The 22,258-nt window shown below is 34.5% G+C and overlaps 2 protein-coding genes across 2 annotated transcripts; both read right to left on the bottom strand.

The window, feature by feature from the left end:
• Window positions 1-4,864: 4,864 nt before the first annotated feature.
• Window positions 4,865-9,960, bottom strand: LOC104100151 (uncharacterized). Its single transcript, XM_009607324.4, has 10 exons — window positions 9,676-9,960; window positions 8,658-8,753; window positions 8,422-8,496; window positions 7,728-7,796; window positions 6,952-7,028; window positions 6,707-6,795; window positions 5,921-6,050; window positions 5,530-5,620; window positions 5,378-5,443; window positions 4,865-5,195 (listed from the first exon to the last, which is right to left on the bottom strand). Exons 1-10 carry the CDS (start codon window positions 9,874-9,876, stop codon window positions 5,076-5,078), a joined length of 1,014 nt encoding a protein of 337 aa, XP_009605619.1. The 5' UTR covers window positions 9,877-9,960; the 3' UTR covers window positions 4,865-5,075.
• A 2,697-nt stretch (window positions 9,961-12,657) lies between these two features.
• Window positions 12,658-15,188, bottom strand: LOC104100152 (uncharacterized). Its single transcript, XM_009607325.4, has 3 exons — window positions 15,029-15,188; window positions 13,974-14,213; window positions 12,658-12,954 (listed from the first exon to the last, which is right to left on the bottom strand). Exons 1-3 carry the CDS (start codon window positions 15,044-15,046, stop codon window positions 12,904-12,906), a joined length of 309 nt encoding a protein of 102 aa, XP_009605620.1. The 5' UTR covers window positions 15,047-15,188; the 3' UTR covers window positions 12,658-12,903.
• Window positions 15,189-22,258: the final 7,070 nt, after the last annotated feature.

Here is a 22,258-nt window from a genome sequence, read left to right as displayed (position 1 = left end):
TTAATTAAACTTTGAACTTTCAACTTCCAAAATTCACGCTGAAACATATCAAATCAACCCGGAATGAATTCAAATTTTGCACACAAGTTCCAAATGGCATAACGAAGTTATTCCAATTCTCGGAACCTCAATCCGAATCCAATACCATCTAAATCAACTTCCGATCAAACTTATGAACTTTCCAATTCTTTAAATTTTTAATTTTCGCCAATTAGTGTCGAATCCTTCTAGAAATACCCAAATAAAAATCCGGGCATATGCCCAAGTCCAAAATCACCATACGGACCTAACGAAACCATCAAAACTCTGTTCTGGGGTCATATTCGCAAAGTCAAACTTGGTCAACTTTTTCAACTTAAAATTTAAATCATGAAATTCATTCTTCCAAATCGATTTTGAATAACCTGAAAACCAAAACCGATGATTCACATAAGTCATAATATATCATACAGAGCTACTCATGCCCTCAAACTCTAAGCAAAGTGCAAATGCTCAAAATGACTGGTCGGGTCGTTACAGTTCCATCCAAGCCTATAAAAGGCCTCAATACTCTTAAACCCCATCTTCATTGCATGAAAACAGATATACATCCTTAGGAATGTTCTCTTGCCTTCAGCAAGAGCATCCTTTGATAAGTTAACTATCACATCACTTCCATGATTACTCAACTTCAATTCATTAACATATGCCACTAGCTTATTATATTCAGCAGTAAAACTACCTTTAAGATTCTCCAAAATTATTCTCTTTGCCTTCTTACACTTTGTGTCACTAACATTTACATTAAATGCAGTCTTCAAGCTTGCCCTCGTCTCTCTAACCTTAATTTTTGGATCATCTTGCAACCCTTTCTTAAAATATGCAGCAATGGTCTTGGCATTAACATATGATTCTCATATGCAGGTTCACACGTGTGCTCTAAATTTAAGGTCTTGAATTTAATCCCCCTCCCTGAAGAATTCCCAGATATGTGACATACAAAAGGGAAGCCATATTCACAAATGTACCTAAGCCTTGTTGGGTAAGTTGCTCTAAGCCATAACCATTTGCAAGTGAATATATAATTATCACTTTTCTAGCTTTAGCAATATCTTTGAATGTCATAGACATATCCAACTCTTTATAGTCAGTCAATTTATCATTAATGTCTCTTCTTTTTTTTTTGTAAAATGTTTCTCTATTATATCAGAATTATAGTCTAAAGAACCAACATATTCATTATCATCACAATTATCACTTTCATCACAATCAGTGGCAGTTTCAAGTTCATCAGTTTGTGACTCATTGTTGATAAGTGAAGATTTTAACTACTTATTAGCACCTTTTTGCTTTTGTTTTAATATGAAAGTATTACTTTATGTTCCCGAAACTAATGAAAGTGTGCAAATTGCAGGAATATTAAAAATTTGGTATCCCATGATAAAATCCGACTCAAAAAGGAATGTTTCGAATCACAAGGTAAGAAAGATGCGCAGAACTAAAGAAGTGCGGTCCGCAGAAGGATTTCTGCGGTCGTAGAAGAAAGTGCGGACCGTAGAATTCTATTTGCGGCCGCAGATCAAGTGAAAGAGCCTGGTAGGAATTTGTCCAATATGCAAATCGCACATAAATTGTGCGGCCGCAGAACAAGGTCTGCACTGACAAATGATTCAAAGTTCATAGAGTGTGTAAAAGACCAAGTCCTGAAGCCTTGCTGAAGTACGGACCGCATAAGAATTGTACGGCCGCGGAAGATGCTTCGCAACCGCAATCTAGAATTGTGCGGCTGCAGAATCCAAGATCTTGCCAACTGAAGAAATCTGCGGACCGCACATGAAATTTTGCGATCGCAGAACCTCCCGAGGGGCATTTTTGTCAGCGAACTTTGAGCCACTATAAATAGACGAGTTTCACATTTTTTAGGTCAAGTTTTCGAAGTTTGAGTTGTTGCAGCTGTTACATTTTGCCATTTTAGGAAGTTTGTGACTATTTTAAAAACATTCTACTTTATCATTTTAATCTTAGATTATGAGTTTAATTAGCATTTCTTCTTTATTTTCTTCAATTCTCACTATGAGTGGCTAGATTCTTACTAGGGTTGTGACTCTACCCTAGTATGTAAACCTTATGGGTACTTAATTTAATACTTATTTATGATTAGGTATTGATTGTTTAGCTTAGTTTATGCTTCAATTTTAGAATTAATGATTGCAAACATTGATTCATGTCTTTTTGACTTAGTCTCTTACTTGAGAAAGAGGGATATAGTCTAGAATAACTTGGCTAACAAGGAATTGGGCTAATTGAGGGTTTGATTAGCCTAATTAAAGGGTTCAAACTAGAGATAGTGAGAACCCAACTTGAGCTCATATCAACTATTTTGTTTGATACCCATTTGGACTTAAGAAATCCAAATTGGGCAAAATCACTCTTTGACCGAGAGGTATTGAGTGGGTAACGTAAAGTTGAGAGCTATAATGCATCCCAATCAACAAAATAAGTATTAACGTATTTAACCCATTATGCGAACACCTAGGTTATGGTCACATCCCTAGGCTTTTTAATTATTTGAAAAAACACCAAAAACACCAATTCGCTTCTAGTTTCTTTTCTTAGCTTATAATTGCTAAAGTAAAATTAGACTTAGAAATCAAAACCTATTGTTTGGAAGCATAATTTAGTTATTCCATTCGTTTTCGTCAAGTGTATACTCCTAACACTTATTGTAACTCCCTGTGGAAATCGACCCCGACTCTTGTTGGGTACTATTCTTCCAACGACCGTTTTCACTCACTATTGAGTGTGTTCGTTTTCGTCAAGTGTATACTCCTAACACTTATTGTAACTCCCTGTGGAAATCGACCCCGACTCTTGTTGGGTACTATTCTTCCAACGACCGTTTTCACTCACTATTGAGTGTGGATTGGACTTGGATCAGTTGTGACAGATTATATTAGGTACGTTAATACTTGGCTCACAATCTTCTACAACAAATATGTTAATAACATTAAACTGTTGTTAACAAAGTCTAATAAAGTCCTAATGCCACCATCCCCTTCTATTTAATAGTATGTACCAGAATGTCCATTAACTATCAGTTGTTGGACTCCTATATACCCAAAGTTAGAAACATAATCATCCACTAAATCATTATAGGAAAGCAAGCCAGAATCAAAACCTTGCTTGGTGTGCACAAATTTTCTTGTGTATGCCAATTGTGATTTCTTGTTCCACTCTCCACCGTGATGAAAGACCAAATCTACCTTGACCATTGACAGTAAACAGCAGAATAAAGAATATATATCATTAAAGACACACTCACTTAATGATAAGGTTCTAAAGTAGAAGAATAGAGAAACCACATAAGGTACTAAAGTAGAAACATAGAGAAACTAGATAATGTCCTAAAGTAAAAGAATAAAAAAACAAAAACAGAATAAAATACACACTAAAACCAGCCAACATAAAGAAACAAAACAAGATAGTTCAACACTTCACGATAGTTAAACATGATACGAACAAGAGAAATAGTGTATATAAAGACAAATGGAAGAATCAAAATAATAGTTAAACTACATAAAGTACAGTTGGAAAAGGCAAAAACAAACCAGATAAGGATAAAGGCATAAAGAAACATAAAAAATGTGAGGTACCACATATTAAAGGCGTCAATCAACTTCAATAAACTATTGAAAGAAGTCAGTCAATTTCAATAGATGCATCCATGGATATGGGTGACCATATATTAAAGTAACAAATAAAGTGTCCCCTGCCCCACCCTCTAATAAACAACGCAGAAAAGAACAAATCAAACCCAATACAAGAAATTTGATTCACTTATTTTCTACAAAAAAAAAAATAAAGGAAATCGGGACCACAAACTATTGGGATTGAAACTCTAAATCACCAAAAGACTTAACAATACCAAGAAAAAGTAAACTAGATATGAGCCACATGCAAACAAAAAGAACAAAATTAGGGTTTAATAATGAAAAACCACATACAAACAAAAAGAACCGCAAAAACACACACCTAGCAACTTGAAATAATCTATAAAGAAAGGGAGAAGTGAAAACCATAACTAACCAAGAATAAATATGAAAATCCTAAGTCCAATAAATAACAGATCTTAAACCCTATGACAACTACAGTTCAGTTACATACAAGAAAGAGAAAAAAATAACAGAAACATCAAGGTTTTTGGAATAATTTCTTACTTTTGGTTGAAATCGGCACTGAAACGCAAGGATTCTACAGACGGTATTTTGTCTCTCTTTTTCTTTCAAGAACTAGAAAGATCGACCAAATGGACGTCTCTATCCACATTTAGCCGGGTTATTTCTTTTTATTTAGTGGCCAAACGGTTACGAGTTACGAGTTATTTGGGAGTGAAATGGGTCAATATAATTTGGGATTTGGGTCGTTAGAAACTAAGTTAATTTTTAATGGAACGCTGACTTGGATCCTATGTGGCAAAAATTTTGCGAGATCAGGTGCCACATTGGCCATCCGTTATGGCTAGGGGCAGTTGTAAGGTGAAACGGAGGACAAACGTATACTATTTACAATAGTACATGGGCAATAATGAACTTTTTCCCTTTTAAATTTGGCTTATTTGTACTGAAATATCATCTATAATATATTTTGAGGTGGAAAACTTCATCTCCGTTTTGAAGGAGCCGTGGAGTAACGGTCAAGTTGTTTCCGTGTGACCTATAGGTCACGAATTCGAGCCGTGGAATCAGCCACTGATGCAATGCATCAGGGGTAGGTTGCCTACATCACACCGCCTTAAGGTGCGGCCCTTTCCTGGACTCCTGCATGAACGCGGGATGACTGACTGATTCAAATGAACTTTCACAAAGAATTTAAAAAATCCATTGAGTAGCTGAGAAGAGGCAGAAGCAGATTCATTTCATATTGCCGATAACATTTCATATGTTGGAGATGAATGTCAAAAACCAGAATACAGTCTTCTGTTTTCAGTGTATTTATATATACCTCTTCTTTTCCTCGATATTTTACAAATTTAGGATAAAAACTTCACAATTTTTAAATTTCAGCTGCAAGTCTGTAGTTATATTTTTGGTGCAAGGTTAAGCTGCCTTCTCAACTGCTTCTATGCATTCTGTGACCGATGCCTTGTTTGCCATTGCCGTTATTAGGGCCTCATGAAGCTTGCTATTATTTTTCAGTAGTGAACCAGCAAATAGAACCTGCAATATTTTGACAATGTTATGTTCGTGTTTGGATCCCCTTTCAACATAAAACAATGTAGGAGTAATTGAGATGTTCGGGTAGCTCAAAAGTGTCAAACCAAACAATTTTCTGTTTGCGCGTCTTGAATTTTGTATATGTTTGAGTTTTTATCACAATATGTGTCCGGTTTTAGACTCACCGCCCATCTTGTAAGGTTCTGTTGCTGGTCTTTGCTAAGCGACGGCTTGCTCCTGTTTAGAAATCTCTGTGAAGACAAAGAGCAAGAGTTATTTTTGATTAATGGTTACAGAAAAAAGGGCAATTTAACTCCCAGATAGTGTTAAACTAAACCTGAAGAGTGAAAAGGTCAGCTGATTGACCAATAACTTTATCATACTTCAGCCCTTCTGCTGCCAGTCCGGCCATCGCTACCACTGCCAGCCTGACAAATGCAACTATTTGTAAAAAATTCATTTTTCCATCTCATTTCACTTTTTTTTTTTAACCATCTTTCTAGATGAGAGTCTTGCATCGAATTTAGAAAGCAAAGATACCAAATTCCAGCCACTTATGCGTGTACTACTCATGCTAAGGATACATATCACACATGTTGAACACACGTATCCCCATAATAGGATACACCTATCCATCCAAATGAGGCCAAGTGGACCATTTATGTGTGTATGTGTGTGTGTATCACAGTGAAAATTATATATAAGTAGGGTTGGTTTAAGATGGATACCTGTCTAGCTCTTTTGAATCAAGCTGCCCACTATAGATCAGCTTTTCCAGCCTTTCATCAATTAAATTGACATGCTCTTTCCCAATATCCAGTGAATACCCAAGGATGGGAAGACCAATTAGGTAGGCAACTGAAACCGACATTGTACACTTGTCAAATCTATGCTTTTCAAACACCAGATTAATAGAGGAAAGCTGGTATCAGAGTATAAGCAGAAGTATATTATACATAAAAGAAGGAAAGTGAAAAAGCTGCTTGATATTCACAATGATATCAAGAATGGAGAGCACAGGATGATTACATGTGCAATAGCAATAAAGATCAAAGCATTGATCTTAAGAAAAAAATGCACATATCAACAGCATAACATAATCAGACGTAGAAAAGTGCGGACACCAAATTTACAACTTTCATCGATTCATTTTGACCCTGACATCTTCAACAATAAAACTTCTTGACATGGTAAATAGTAGTTCCCGAATACTAATTCTCCTCTATTACTTTGTTGCCGAATTAATTTTGTGTCATGAGAACAGCCATTACTCATGCTACTTTAGAGCAGAATATTTTTTCTCATTGTGTCAAACATTGTCCTTCAACAGTTTCGAATCAACTAGCACTTCCATTTTGAATGTGAAATATATACATATGCACCTTAATATATAGATAGATATACTTAGAAACTATGTGCGACTCTTAGTAAGTGAACTTATGTAACTTCGAGATATAGCAATCATTTGGCCAAACTTTATAATGATAATACTGAAAACTGGAACAGGATGTCACCTAAGAAATGTGCTGCTTCGTGCCTGGCAATTCTCTCCTGATAATCAGGAAAAAATGATGAAAATCCATCAATGGCAGCCTGAAGGAGCCTACATAACGAATAAAAGAATGAGCCATAACGACCTGCATGCAGTAGAAAAAAGCTCAATTGAATATGTCTTCTTCTTTTGATAGATATCTTAACTATTACGGTTTCAAGAAGTATTCATTATGAGAATCAGACGAATGCCAAACTCACGACTTACCCTGGGGAAGTACTTCCAATCCCCAAAACTACTAATGATATGCTTCCTATTAAGTACGGAACAAAGAAACCCCAATCCTGAAAACATAAAGAAGGAATCAACAATGTGACCTGCAAGTATCTGTCAACGTGTATACATACACAGTAGCATCAATGTACTTTACGCACATCTGGGTGCTGGAGCAACACCAAGCTATACATGACATAACAATCTGACGATTGGACGGTTATTTTTTGCAAATAACCCCAAAAGTATTTCTATGTTGACGCAACATACATCCATAATATTTTTATAAAGTTGGCCGAATAATAGTAATTCAGGTGCGACGTACGGGGCATGTTGCTTATCTGGCATAAATAAATAAAAGTTTCATCTATTTAGCAACATAATCTGTCTGGTGAAGTGATTTAAACTATTACACAAGTGGTGAGTAGCTAGGGAGGAGCTGGGCTTGAAGGGGTTCGACCACAATCCCACCCCACCACCTCTTAGGATTGTCATCTTGGGTCTGGTTCGGATGATAAACCGAGAGACTGTTATCCCACAAAACCAAATAAGGGATAGTTATCTAGATTGAATGTAACAATTGAACCAAATGAGAGACTCGGCCCCCTTATCCAGTGTGTTATTCGCATACCAAACAGGGAGAAAGAGGAATATAAACCAGAGTGTTCCTGCTCCATAAGAGAAATGCTAATTATTTAGATCCTACACTAAACTTCTGAAAAAAGATAACACAATGAACAGAAGAAAAGTAGGGTAGTAAGAGAAGTTACCCCAGGAAGTTGGCCAGCAAGAACGCCCAAAAACCCTGTTGTGCCTACCACTGTAAATAGAAAAGCTGCCTGTATTACTGAAAGAAATCAGTATCAAACAACTTTAAAAACTGAGTCCAAACAGTCAAAAAAAAAAAAAAGACCACATTAATCATCTATTATTAAACTCCGTAAATGTAAGATCAACGCCTCAAAGGAAAGTGTATCTAGGACCTGCTAGTTTACATTCATAGAACCACTTTTTTGTTTCAAGTAACAGCAATTAAGAGTCATGAAATGTGTTTGAAGGGGGTGGAAAAGAAATGTAATAAATTGTAGTCAGAAATTCAATTATGATCTGACATACGTCAATGTTCCACTGTATGAATAAGATCAAACAATATGCATGCCAATAATTAACCCTTTCAATATGAAGGTCTAAGTCTTTTAAGAAACTTATGCAAGTTATTCGAGATATAACACTTGGAGACTATTGTCATCCAAGATTGAATATCATTCATTGGGTTCATCATGTCCCAACTTTGGCTCAAATGTTCCCCTTAACTACCCTTGCAAACGTATAGTTTGCTGAAGCAGTTACTAAACAGTAGAAAAACTCCCAGAATATGGAATTTATCCAAATTGAGAGCTGGTTTTGATTCTGGTGCTACTGCCATCAATGCAATAACAACAAAAATTCCATCAAGAAACTTACATCATTTCTGACACTTGGGATTGCAAGGTTCTCAGCATTCTTTATTCCGAGAATTGTCAGCTCTCTAAGAGATGTCTGCAAGAGAAATTTTTAAGACAATTACAGAGAATTGTAGGCAAAATGTGTGCAAAATAAAGACAATAATAAATTTCTTAGGGACATAAATGTTTAGACTATAGGAGGCTAATATCTCGATACCTCCTCCTAAAAACTTCACATTTTAAATGAAGACTGACCGTGCGACGTGACACATATGGTTGAGAACTCCACTTTCTGGCCCAACCAACTTCAACTAGCTGATCAAGTGCCTCTTTGACAGCATTACTATCTTTCTGTAATGAAGAAAATAGGATAAACAGTTCAGATTGAAGAAACTATGATAAGAAAAAAAATTAATGCAGGAAAAGATGACCAGACCACAGCTTTAGAATACACACTTTCTCCTCAGTTTTATGTGTACTAGTATGTTATCAGTGCCAAAGAGAAAAAACTCGTAAAAAGCCAACATGCGAGAGGCTATCTATTTATCGTTCACTCTTTAATATTGCATGTACACATTTCCAGATCTGTACATGAAAGTTTCTCATCTAATGTTAGTCACTATGTCCTTTAAGATGAGAACAAAACAGAAAATCTGTAGCAACTCAGACTATGACTGCTCACAAAACACAATTTCCACTTGCTTAAATGAAATCAAAAGAATCCCCAGTAACGTTGCATAAATTATAAATAAGGAAACAAACAGTAAAATCAAATATTTAGCCCCTAAACATCTTCCCACACGCTAAAGAAACAATCACAATAATGATTGCCAAAATGTTCCAGTGGCATTTACTATTAGTATCAAGTGCCAACATTAAATTGATCAAAAAATCAACATAACCTAGGGACATTAGAAGCTTCTTAGTTCTGTTATAACTCGGTCTCTTTCATTGTCATATTTAACTAGATATGGAGTTCAAGATATTAATTTGATTTGTGTATTATATATTTATAATAGCAGTACTAAAGTGAAATTATTATGGTGACTAAATAATTTAATTCCATATAGGGAAAACATCATATCCAAAAAATTTGAATTTTAACATTTGAATTGTATAGCATATAACTGCTATATTATTAGTGAAATGATGTTAAACGATTGAAATGTCTCAAAAGATTTCTAGTATAAAACGAAATAGATGGAGTAAGAAAATAGCAAGGAACTAATTAAAGCCCATGACAGAAGAATGAAGCTTAATTAGGGAAATGAACCTTAGAAATGGCGGTTTGGAGGGTGGACAAATCAACACCAGGAGCAGCGGCTGAGGAGGAGGAAGCTCGAATTCTAAGGCTCCATTTTCCGGGGTTTGTAGAGGAATTAAGTGGACTACTACTACTACTACTACATTGTACCAACAACTGAGGCGTCGGCGTCGTTAGAGAAGTGAAGAGAGATGCTGCAGAATTCGACATTCTTTTTCTGAGATATTCCCTCTCTTCTCTTCTCTTCTCTTTCTTCAAAACGGTTGGGAATTTTTGAGGACACCAGAAGCTGTTGATAAGGTTTGGCGTGTTGCTTAAAACGTAAGTTGTTTGGCCACCGTTGTGGGCCTCCTGTACGGGTGCGGATGTATAGGTCAGATCCTTCAAGATATAAATTTTAAGATTCAAAAATTATGGATATGGGTACGAAGATTTAGCTAAAAATAATTCAAAAAAATAAAAGTATAAAATTATATCTAAATTATAAGAAATTTTCTGAAATATTTATGTATAACTTATAAAATGTGGATTTATTTTTGTTCTCAAGTTGTAGATAAATAAAAGATTGATTTCCTAGATAAGATATGTTATTTTTTTCAAATTTACCCTAATTTTGGTTCTGATTTCGGGAATTAAATTGTATCTCGTCTCGAATTTTTTCGTCCATCGTAGTTAATGTACCCAAAATTATTTGACCATATCTGGTACGGATCCCATACCCACACTCATACTAGTGTCGTGTCGATACGTGTGCGATACCTAAACTATCATGTCGGAGCAACATAGGCTTAAACGACCGGACAAAATTTAGTATGAATAGTTGCTCTTGAGCTTTTAATTTTTCTTTAATTTTTTATTAAAAAATAGCATGTAGGGGTGTACATGAACCCGATTAGTTTGATTTTTATAAAATTCAAACCAAACCAACTATATCGGTTTGGACTCGTTTGGTTTTGTTGTCGGTTTTGTCCGATTTTTTGGGTTTTTGATTTTTTTTGTTACATGAATATTATTTCAATTTTACTTTGTTAAAGTTATAGATAAAGTTTTGATAAGTGAATATATATTTAATAAAAATTAAAAAAAATGACAAACATATGATCTATTAAAATATTCTTATGGGAGAATCGTTTTAGTAACACGTGATTAGTTATGTTCTTAGTCATCTAACAATAACTTTTCGTTGATTTACGCTTTCAAGGTTAACCGAATTTAATAATTAAACATAAAAATCAACATGAAACCTAAATAATGATATGTTCTATTTAATTTTAAAATTATCGAAATGCCATTTCAAATTCAAAAAAAGATAAAAGAATTTAACAGATCTTGAAATATGAATATGAAAGAACAAAGAGATTGACGCATTTCAATAACACTCGATGAGAAGTGATACTTATTACTTAAAGTAAATAAAAAGGGATGCACTCCATAGATCTATTAAATATTAAATCCCATGAAAGGATCCCAAATATTTCTAGACATTTTTTAAAAAAAATAAATATATAAAGTCGTAACTAAAAGTATATATAAAAATTATATATTATATGTCGGTTTGGTTCGAATTTTTTTACTCAATACCAAATCAAATCTAATCGAATTTTTTAGTCGATTTGATTTGACTTTTCGATTTGGTGCGATTTTTTGATTCAGTTTGAATATCCCTAATAACATGTTTGGTCAAGCTTCTAAAATCACTAAAAAGTACTTTAGTGAGAAGCAGTTTGTATTTACTAATTAATTTGAAAAGTATTGTTGAACAACAATTAGTGTTTAATCAAACTTTTAAAAAGTACTTCTAAAAGTTTTATATGGTTTTTGAGAGAAACTAATTTTTTCTGCTTCTCAAAAACTTCTGCTTCTACTTTAAAACACTTTTTTTCTTCTAAAAACTTGGCCAAATACCTTTACTTTGAAAAACAAAAAGAAGCATTTTAGAAAAAGAAAAAAAAGGTTGGCCGAAGAGGCTATGAGTCACTTTGTTCATAAACTATTTCACTAGAATTTGTTTCGTCGCACTTTTACTCATCAAGATTTTTATTAAACTCCTTTATTATGGGATTAGGGAAATGGAATGAAAAATGGGCAGTGAGAATTAAATCCATACATCGTGTATGGAATTCTCTCATTAGACTATGAGAGTCTTTGATTAAGCTTATAAGGTCAAATTAATTTAGATACAACTTTTAGCTTATATATACCTTTGTTAAATATCCAAATACTTACAAACCCAAATTAGTCACAACTTAGAAGAATTTTAATTTTGATCAAGATTTTTTACTATTTATCCTTTAACATTTTTTCTAATCCTCAAAATACCAATAGTGATTAAAGAATTGATCGAGTTCACTTTGTTTTATAGCTCAGATTCCAGTGGTTCTACATTTGGCTTTTCAGGTTTTTTCTGTACTACTTGTCCCACATATACGACCTATGAGTAGTATATTTTGCAAAGTTAATCTGATTAATTTTGATGTGATATCATGTATGTATTTGTTTATTGTTTGAAATGAAAAATAACAGTTTTAATATCATGTGAAAAACACCACCAATTATTGAATGAAACTCAAATTTGTAAATTTAGAATGTTGTTGCCAATGAAAAATTTGAATCTCGAGAAGCAAAAAAGTTTCACAATGGGAGTAGAAAATTAGTGTCCAAGTTGATGTAATCCATATTGCTCGTGTGGTGCGTAGGATGAGACTGTTCTTCCCTTAACCAGAAGTCTCAGGTTCGAACCCTGAGTAAGTAAGTATGGAAAAATCCTTGGTAGGGAGCGCTTCCCTCGAATAGGACCCTACGCAATGTAAATCCGGATATAATTGAGCTCTAATTCAGGTACGGGACACCGGGCGAGAAGCCCAAAAAAATCCATATTGCTCGTAGTTTGCAATGTGAATTCTGACTATAAACTTAATTACAAAAGAAGCTTTGTTGGATTATAGAAAACACTTATCAAGATTGTTCAGAGAACAGTAAATAACCACAATCTAGCTAAAAGTAAAGTTGGATGATTTGAGAATATTTCCCTTTACAGAAAGTCATACTAGCTAGAACAAATATTTTCCTTAATTACTTCATTGCTCTACCATAGGAACATTTTGTTGATCACCACAATCTCAAAATCCACAAAATTATTTTCCTATTTCTTGGAAGAGTCCCACAAAAGACATAGGAGAAATCACATTGCTATATTTATCATTACAAACAAGTTGGAAGAAATCAATCCCTTGAACTTCAAGCTTTTGCACTACAGCAGTTGAAATAGTTGAAGATCCTTTTCATCCTCTGCCATCAGAAGAAAGACAAATGAACACTTGCATACTTCACTATGGTAAATACAAAGAAGAGCAATAGCTAGAATTTAGAGCTTATGGGTTCAGTTCTAGTCCTTTATGAGTTCTAAATTAATAATTTGTGTATAATTCTATAGATTTCTTAAGACAAATATAAGGTTTGGACTAAAGCTATTGAATTCGGCCGGACCCGCAACTGAAAGGCTAGCTCCGCCCCTAAAGAAGAGTAGTAGTATATGAAATTGGAGACCAAAAAAAGACAGCCCGGTGCACTAAGCTTCTGTTATGCGCGGGGTCCGGGAAAGGGCCGGACTACAAAGGTCTATTGTACGCAGTCTTACCCTGCATTTTTGCAAGAGGCTATTTTCACAGCTCGAACCCGTACTTTACCAGTTACGCCAGGACTCCCATTTGTGAAATTAGAAACCAAGAGTTTCTAAAATTACTCAGACTAACGTATCAAATATCTATTTTTAATCAATAAACCAATTGTAAAAGCTCTATAAGAAATAATTTTTAACAAATTATAGAAGACTACTAGGTCATCCACTCTGATACAATGCCATCTATTGGCCAGAAAGGTCAACATTTTTTTAACATAGAAAACCAAGTCATTATCCCCAGCATGTATCCCACTACATCTTTAGCCATACTCTTTTATTTAAAAGACTGTCTATTTACTTGTTTGATTCGTGTAGTATAGTACCACATTACATGCCTGCAATGTTTAACTAAAAATTACAAGAATTATGCCATTATTTAAGGGCTTTTTTCGTTTTTAGTCCGCGTCAGAAACTATTTATATTCAGTAGGCGAAAATGTATACTATAAAATTTGATTAAAACATACATAATGTATATATATATATATAAAATATACATTTTTCGGCTATTATTTTTAGAGCGGCTATACAATGTCATTTTTTCATTACTTTTAAACAAAAATGAGATGGTAAAAATACATTTAAAAAAAACTAAGGTAAAACAAAACGAAAGAAGGTAAGTATCTTACAGTGGGACAGCGGTTTTGATGGTAATGGTGATCATTACTGTGGGGAGAGTAACCTGAATTTACATCCTTTTTGGTATTAAAAATGAGCTCTTTCTCATTACCTAAACTGGCTCTAGACAAATCTTTCTTGTTTTGTTTCCTATTCTCTCTTATTTTAGAGAAATCCATAGAGTAGTCTGGGAATGCACCCTTTTGGTCCCAGTTTCCAAATTGTGGCACTGATAGCCATGGTCCAGTTTTCTGCACATTAATAGAGAAGTAATCAATATATCTACAATATTCCTCGATATCTATATTTATCACTAAAAGAGGTTCAAAGATCAATTTATTTATCTAAGCTTTTCCTATAGAAATGCGTCAATAAATTTATTACTTCAAAAAGGTAAACATAACTCAAAGATAAATGTTTTGGTCAGTCAATTTGGATGACATCAACTGCTAAGGAATCACCGACAACGGTTGTTGTGGAATGGTAAGTACTGCTTCATCTTTAACTAGAGGTCTAGAGTTCGAGTTCAAAACAAAGAAAAATGGCTAATGAATCATTTTCCTTATCCACTAACCTTTGCATTTTCAAACTATTGTGGTAAGATGTAATTTGTATTTAGCTAATTAATTTAAAAAAGTATTTTTGAATAGCAATTAGTGCCTGACCAAACATTTTTAAGTGTATTTTTCAAAACAATACTTTTTCTACTTCTAAAAATGCTTATATTTCTACTCAAAAATACTTTTTACTTCTAGAAGTTTGGCCAATCAGGCTATAAGTCATTTGTGAAAGACAAATACAAGGAAAACAAAGGACTAAGAAGAAGGAAACTGATGATTAATTAGCTTAATTCTTGAGCAAGGAATAAAAGAAGGAAATCATTTGATTAGCTCAATTCTTGAAAAGGGTATAATCTTGTGAATATATGCAAGCAGAAAAACAAGCATTGATCTCTATGAATTAACTTAAGGACACAGAAAATATTATTATGATAAAATCAGCAAGAAAATGCAAAAGAAGACAGACAGTAATATGTAGATATAAACAAAGATAGCCTCATTTTTACCTCCTTGCTATATTCCATTGCAGATTTTGAACAGTTAAAAAGAGAAAGAAACAGAGTTTGTGAAAGGGAAAGAGAGGATTTGAGAGAGAAGTTTGTATTATCATGGACTATTTTTATAGAACAAGGAGAAGTGCTTTAATTTGCTGTATTTTTGTATTTAGATATTCTGACAAAATTGGATGTTTGTTGTCACCAAGAAAGATTCGAATATAAAGAAATGACAGGAATGCCTTTTTGCCTTTTGGTTTCCTTCTGTTGCTGCACTGGCTCTGACCTTTACAAAGCTCAATGCTAGCTGTTAGCCCTTTTGACACGTTTTCTTAAGCAAAAGAATCATGAAAATATTATACTACTTCTAAGCAGTAAGCACTATCTATTGAATTATAATATTTGAAAAATATCAACTCTAGATCTAAATTTGGAATTTGTACATTAAATATGATTTAGCTGTCAATAAAACAAGGGAACTATAAACGATTAGTGATCGAATTTGAGCAAAGATAATTGTATTAAGGAACTTTTTTCATCGGTCTAAATTTTGATTGGTAGAATTAACAAATATTCAACTAAGGCAAAGAAAGAAAAGTTAAACTCAATTCTCTAGAAATATAAAAAACTTAAAGAGTAACAAATTATGTATGCTATCTATATAGTGGAAATGAAACTAGGTAGCTATTTTAAGTACGTAGAAGAGCCAACAATACCCCTAATATATTGAAAATGGTTTAAAATATTATCCGTTAACCTTTTAGTCTGTAAATGTCCCTAACATTTATTTTTGGGTTCAAACTTACCCATATATCTAACAGAAGGGCCAACAATATCCCTAATATATTGAAAATGACTCAAAAATACTCTTCGTTAACCTTTTGGTCCGCAAATACTCCTAAATTTATTTTTGGGCTCAAACTTACCCCTATATCTAACAGAACTAACCTAATCAATTTTTTGACTTTAACTTCGCCATGTGGCATTTTCTTAACTCGGCACGTGTCTTATTTGTATTTAAAAAAACTCACCTATATCTTTTAAAATATCCAACGACCCTGACCCGCTCCTATATATTTGGACGGTCGGCTAAAAATAATTATCTTCGCTTTAAATATAAAAAAAAATATACATTGATTATATATAAAAATATGTATTATTATACATTAATATTTTAATATATATTTTTTCATCATATTATTTTTAGGAGAAATTATACGGTGTAGTTTTTCCTATTGATTATGATCTATAACTAGAATTTATTAAGCAAATCTGACAATGGAACGACAGTTTTTGCTAAGCTCTATCGTTATATATTAAAACACTATTAATTCTCATCGAAAAGATCATGTGAAGTCCATTAATGTGCTAAGCAGCTGGATATGTATATAATTAAAGGTTTTAATAATTTTCTTTCCATCTGGTTCTTTGCTTCTCCTTTAGAATCATATAAATAGAATATTATCATTTTTATATTTGCAAATTAAAATTTATATTTGTTAAACTTGTTAATATCTGCAAAATTTGAAGAGAAAACTACATCGTATAATTTCTCCTAAAAATAATATAATGTAAAATATATATTAAAATATTAATGTATAATATACATATTTTTATATATAATCAATATATATTTTTATATATTTAACTAGCGAATGTAATTATTTTTAGCCGACCGTCCAAATATATAGGGAGCGAGTCAGGATCGTTGGGTATTTTAAAAGATACATGTGGGTTTATTTAATACAAATAATATACGTGGCGGGTTAAGAAAATACCACACGGCGAAGTTAAAGTCAAAAAATTGACCAGGTTAGTTTTGTTAGATATAGGGGTATGTTTGAGCGCAAAAATAAACGTTGGGGGCATTTGCAGACCAAATGGTTAACGGAGGGTATTTTTGAGCTATTTTCAATACGTTAGGGGTATTGTTGGCCTTTCTGTTAGATATAGGGGTAAGTTTGAGCTCAAAAACAAACGTTAGGGGCATTTGCAGACCAAAAGGTTTGCGAAGGGTATTTTTGAACCATTTTCAATACGTTAGGGGTATTGTTGACCCTTTTCCGTTTTAAGTATGCTATTTAAAAAATATTCACAATTTATAATATATTTAAAAATTAGCCAATTCGTTCAAACTTTAGGACACATCATCCTAAAGTTTAAACCTCAAAGTTCAAACTTCAGGACATCGTATTCTAAAGTTCAAAAACTGTATCCAGAAATTTGAGTCTTATGTCCTGAATTTTAAATTAGCAGTTCAAAAATTCAAGACACAAGAGTGTCCTAAATTTTAAATTAGCAATTTAGAAATTTAGGACACTTAATCCTGAATTGTAAATTAATAACTCAAAATTTTATGACACTAAGTCCTAAATTTCAAATTAGTAGCTCAAAATTCAGGATACTTATATCTTGTTTGGCCAAGCTTCTCCAAAGCCAAACACATTTATTTTCTCATAATTGAAGTGTCTTGCCAAGCTTTTAGAAGAAAAAAAAAGTACTTTTGAGTAAAAGTAGAAGCATTTTTGGAGAAGTAAAAAAATAAATAGTTTCTTCCCAAAAGCACTTTTTTGAAAAACACATTTGAGAAAAATGCACAAAAATACTTTTTTAAAGTTTGGCCAAATACTAATTGTTGCTCAGAAGTACTTTTCAAATTAATTAGCTAAACACAAACTATTTCTCATCAAAAGTACTTTTGAGAAAAAACACTTCTCAAAATAAGCTGATTTTTGAAACTTGACTAAACAGGCTATTTGTCCTGAACTTTGGGTGAAGTGGCAAATCTTAAAATACATTATAAATTATGAATATATTTTAAATAGTAGGCTTCAAAGTGGGTATTGGTGCATTTCGCCCTATGTATATAGGAAATTTTACCTCATAGAACAAATTATTACACCATATTTATTATAAACCAAAACAATTTTAAAATATTATTACTTACAGCTACCTTTTCTATTTTATAGCAAATTAGGTATTTATTTTATACCCTACCATTGAGGTATGAAATACGGCAATTATGTTCTTCTCTCTCTATCAACAAGATTCTCAATCCTCTCTCTTTTCCCTCAAACATAACATGGCCTTTTTGACATCTCGAATTCGGTTTGTTGTTAAACTTACCCAACTTCTAGACAAGAAGAAAAAGTAATATTAGCGTTGCTACTTTCGTGCTACGTTCTCAGATCAACATTCTCCATCAACTCGCATCCAGGCGGCTCGCTAACTACTGGCGAACAGATCTGGCCATGGCTACGCCGGAGAAGATTTGAGGGTCGGGTTTATGTTTGTCTCCATTTTTAGTTTTAATATAATGTCTACAATATTTTGTTTGAACGGAAAACGCCATCTCCGGCGAACTTTCTTCTCTTCTTTGCTATTTAGTCACATACAATGATACAAATACATTGTATTATATACAAATACATTCAAATTCATTGTATTTTTGTATAAATATATTATTTTTTCGACTGTATTTATGTATTCCGAAGGTTTGTATTTTTTTAATACAGCCGAATATCACTGTATTTTGTGATTTTTTATTGTTCGAATACAGTCGAATTGAATACGGTGATTTGAATACAATGTATAATGGCGAATACTGAATATCTGTGAATTGAATACAATGTATATAATCGAATTGAATAGAACGGTATACACCATATTTCTTGATTACCTCATTATATTTATAAATACAGTCATGCGAATAAATAGAATACAACACAGTAGCAGCGAAATTTATGTAGAATTGATTTTGTTGAGTTAAATTAAGAGTGATACACATTAATTAACTGATCCTCTTTCTGTTATTAAACATCTAGACTCCCCTATTTTTTAGGCGAATTCCGCTACTGTATTCATAAATATATTATACAGTGAATACAGTCGCACAGATGGACTCCCCTATTTTTTATGCGAATTCCACTATTGTATTCAAGAAAATAGTAGTGTGAATACAACGAATACAGTCGCACAGCTGGACTCCCCTGTTGTTTTAGGCGAATTCCGCTAATGTATTCATGGATAGAGTAATGCAAATATAGCAAATACAGTCGCGTACAACTAAATAGTAGCTATGTGTGGATTTCCCCACATGGGCAAGAAGAATGGAGGGAAACACTGACCAACCTGACAAGAGAGTGGATCAACTGGAAACTCTCTTGGTTAAGAGGAAGGGCGATTTTGACGACTCCCCAAAAGTACTTCATTGAATTGATCGGATTAGAACACATTCAACTATACTCACCTCTGCGGGTCCTCAGACAATTTGGAATGATCCAAGATGTGCCTCTGTGGACAAGGACGACACTATACGAGGATGACTACAATGGCCAGATTCCAATTCCCAGGATAAGGAGACTGCAAGAAGAGTGGAGTGACATGATAATAATGCCTATGGGTCAAAATTCATGGTGAACCCCCGAGTACTACTTTTGGATTAATGAAGAAGAAGAACTGGCCCGCCCAAGCAAAGAGATCCTGCCATATTATCTTGTGACCACATCAATGCATCGTCAGGTGGGCCCGGGATCAATTGACCATATGTTTCCATCGGCTGAAGAGGATGATTGGGTAGTGGAATGCATCCAAATAGAGTCAAGCAAAAAACCAGAAGAAGATCTAGAGGAAGAGTCTGAATTCAACGATGATGAGGAAGAGTTTGAGGAAGACGTAGAGGAGGATCCGGAAGAGGAGCCAGAAGAAGAGAAGGGTACAGGAAGCGACTCAGGGGCTGGTTATTAGAATTGGTTGATTTCCCATCCTTTCCCTACTTTGTGTGATGACCCGATAGGTCATCTTAGGTTTCAAAACCTAATTATGTGTTTCGAGGCCTCAAATACCTCATTTTAGCCTTTCTCGATTTGCATGCGCAGTTCGGGTGTTCTTCCGGAAGGCTTATATGTTAAAAACTGATAAAAAATAAGAATTCTGCCTTAAAAACTCATTTGAGTTGACATCGGTCAACGTTTTGAGCAAACAAACTCGGATCCGTATTTTGACGGTCCTAGTGGGTCCGTATCGTAATTTAGGACCTGGGCATATGCCCCAAATCGAATTCGGAGGTCCCTAGCTCGAGTTATTGATTTTTGGTCAAAATTGAAAATTTGAAAGTTTTATAATTTTTAAGTATCGACTGATGTTTGGTCTTGTTGATACCGAGTCCATATTTTGGTTTCGAAGCCCGGTACAGGTCCACTATTATATTTATGACTTGTCTGTCAAATTCGGTAAGAAACATAGTTGGTTTGGCATGATTCAGATGTTCAGTTGTGAAAATAAAAGTTTTAAAGTTTTCTTGAAAATTTTATTTGATTTGGTGTCTGATTCGTAGTTCTAGGCGTTATTTTGGTGTTTTGTTCGCACGAGCGAGTTCGTATGAGGTTTTTGGACTTGTGTGCATAATTGGTTTGGAGCACCGAGGGCTCGGGTGAATTTCGGATAGGCTACGGGTGTTTTGAAACTTAGAAAATCTGGTTTTTTTTTGTGCTTTAGCTGTTATCTGGTGTCTTCTTCTTTGCGCTCGCGAAGGTACTCTCGCGAGCGCGAAGAGTAAACTGGGGCAAGGTGATTTTCGTAATCGCGAACGCGGTAGCTGGGTCGCGAATGTGAAGCAATGGGGGCCTTACCCTTCGCGAACGCGACCAGCTTCTCGCGAACGCGGAGCTTTAGGGACCTGTGGGAGGGGTCAGTTATTCTTCTACGCAAACGCAAGCATTGGCTCGTGAACGCGAAGGTCGGGGGGGAGCAGCCTTCGCGAACGCGAAGGAGGACTCGTGAACGCAAAAGCCACTCGGGCTGCTGCTCATCGCGAACGCGACAGGCCCTTTGCAAATGCGAAGAAGGCATGACGCCTATGACTTAAAAACAAAATAGTAGCGGGATTTTTCTCAAAATTTCATAACCCTTCCATTAGAACTCGGCCTAGGAGCGATTTTGGAAGAGAAAACTCAACATCAATTCATAGGTTTGTACTCTTTAAATCATTTTCTTCCATTTCTAGCATCGCCCATTAATTCCTAGCCCTAATCTTTGTTCTTTCATGGTAGAAAACTAGGGATTTAGGAAGAATTTGGGATTTTTGCAAATTGGGGATTTAGACCTCAATTTGGGATCGGATTCCGAAACTAGTTACATAATCGGGCTCGGGGGGTGAATGGGTAAATGGATTTTGGTCCGAACCTCGGATTTTGACCCAGCGAGCCCGAGGTCGATTTTTGACTTTTTGAGGGAAAGTTTGGGAAATCTAAATTTATGCATTTTAATTGATTCCTTTAGCAATATTTGATATTATTGAGTCAATTGTGGTTAGATACGAGTGGGTTGGAGGCGAATTCTAGAGGAAAAGTTATGATTGGGCGTTGAGTGGCCTTTGGAGCGAGGTAAGTGTTGTGTCTAACCTTGACTTGAGGGAATTAGGAACCCTCGGATTATGTATTATGTGAATTTCATGTGAGCGGTGTATATACGAGGTGACGAGTGCTTATGCGCCGCCGAATTATCTGTTTCCCCGCTTTTCTTTAATTATCTCCTTCCCTGCCTTAATTGTTATATGCTCTAAATGTATTTCCATGCCTAATTGCTACCTGTTAATCAATGTATTCTCCTGTTTATGATATTAGATCTTTTCATAGTTTCATAATCTCCCGCTATTTGCTCAAGTTGGTTTATTTTGCACTTCCTTGTTGTAAATTTTTGGACTGGTCTCGTTGTGTAGTATTACGTATGTAGATCCTCATGTTGTACCAGGTTTCCTATTTGGTTCAGTTTGGTATTTATGGATTGTAAAGGCTTTCCGTGATTTGAATTGTAAATTTTACTGTGCACCTTGAGTACTTGGTATTGATATGGTGGGATCGGGTTGCACGCCGCAACAAGTGTAATAAGAGTGGATTGATGTGGTGGAATAAGGGTGAATCTATACTGTATGGTGGGATCGGGTTGCACGTCGCAATATGTGTAATAAGGGTGGATTGTTTTGGTGGAATAAGGGTGAATTATGATACCAATATTATGATATGGTGGGATCGGGTTACGCGCCACAACACACACATATATACTCATTGTTGTTAATGTTGTTACGAGGAAATAAGGGAGGATTATGTGATGTACGGTGGGATCGGGTTGCGCGCCACAACAACTATGTGTTTATATTTCCCTGAGATGTGTTAGTTTTACGGTACTTTCTTTTGAACTTAAGGATTGGTAATTCTGAACGTCGCTGGCTTATTTCCTGAAGTT

Source organism: Nicotiana tomentosiformis, chromosome 4 (assembly GCF_000390325.3).
Source record: "Nicotiana tomentosiformis chromosome 4, ASM39032v3, whole genome shotgun sequence".
Lineage (NCBI taxonomy): Eukaryota > Viridiplantae > Streptophyta > Magnoliopsida > Solanales > Solanaceae > Nicotiana > Nicotiana tomentosiformis.
The sequence above is the reverse complement of the archived record's forward strand: the minus strand, read 5'-3'. Positions and strand labels throughout refer to the sequence as shown.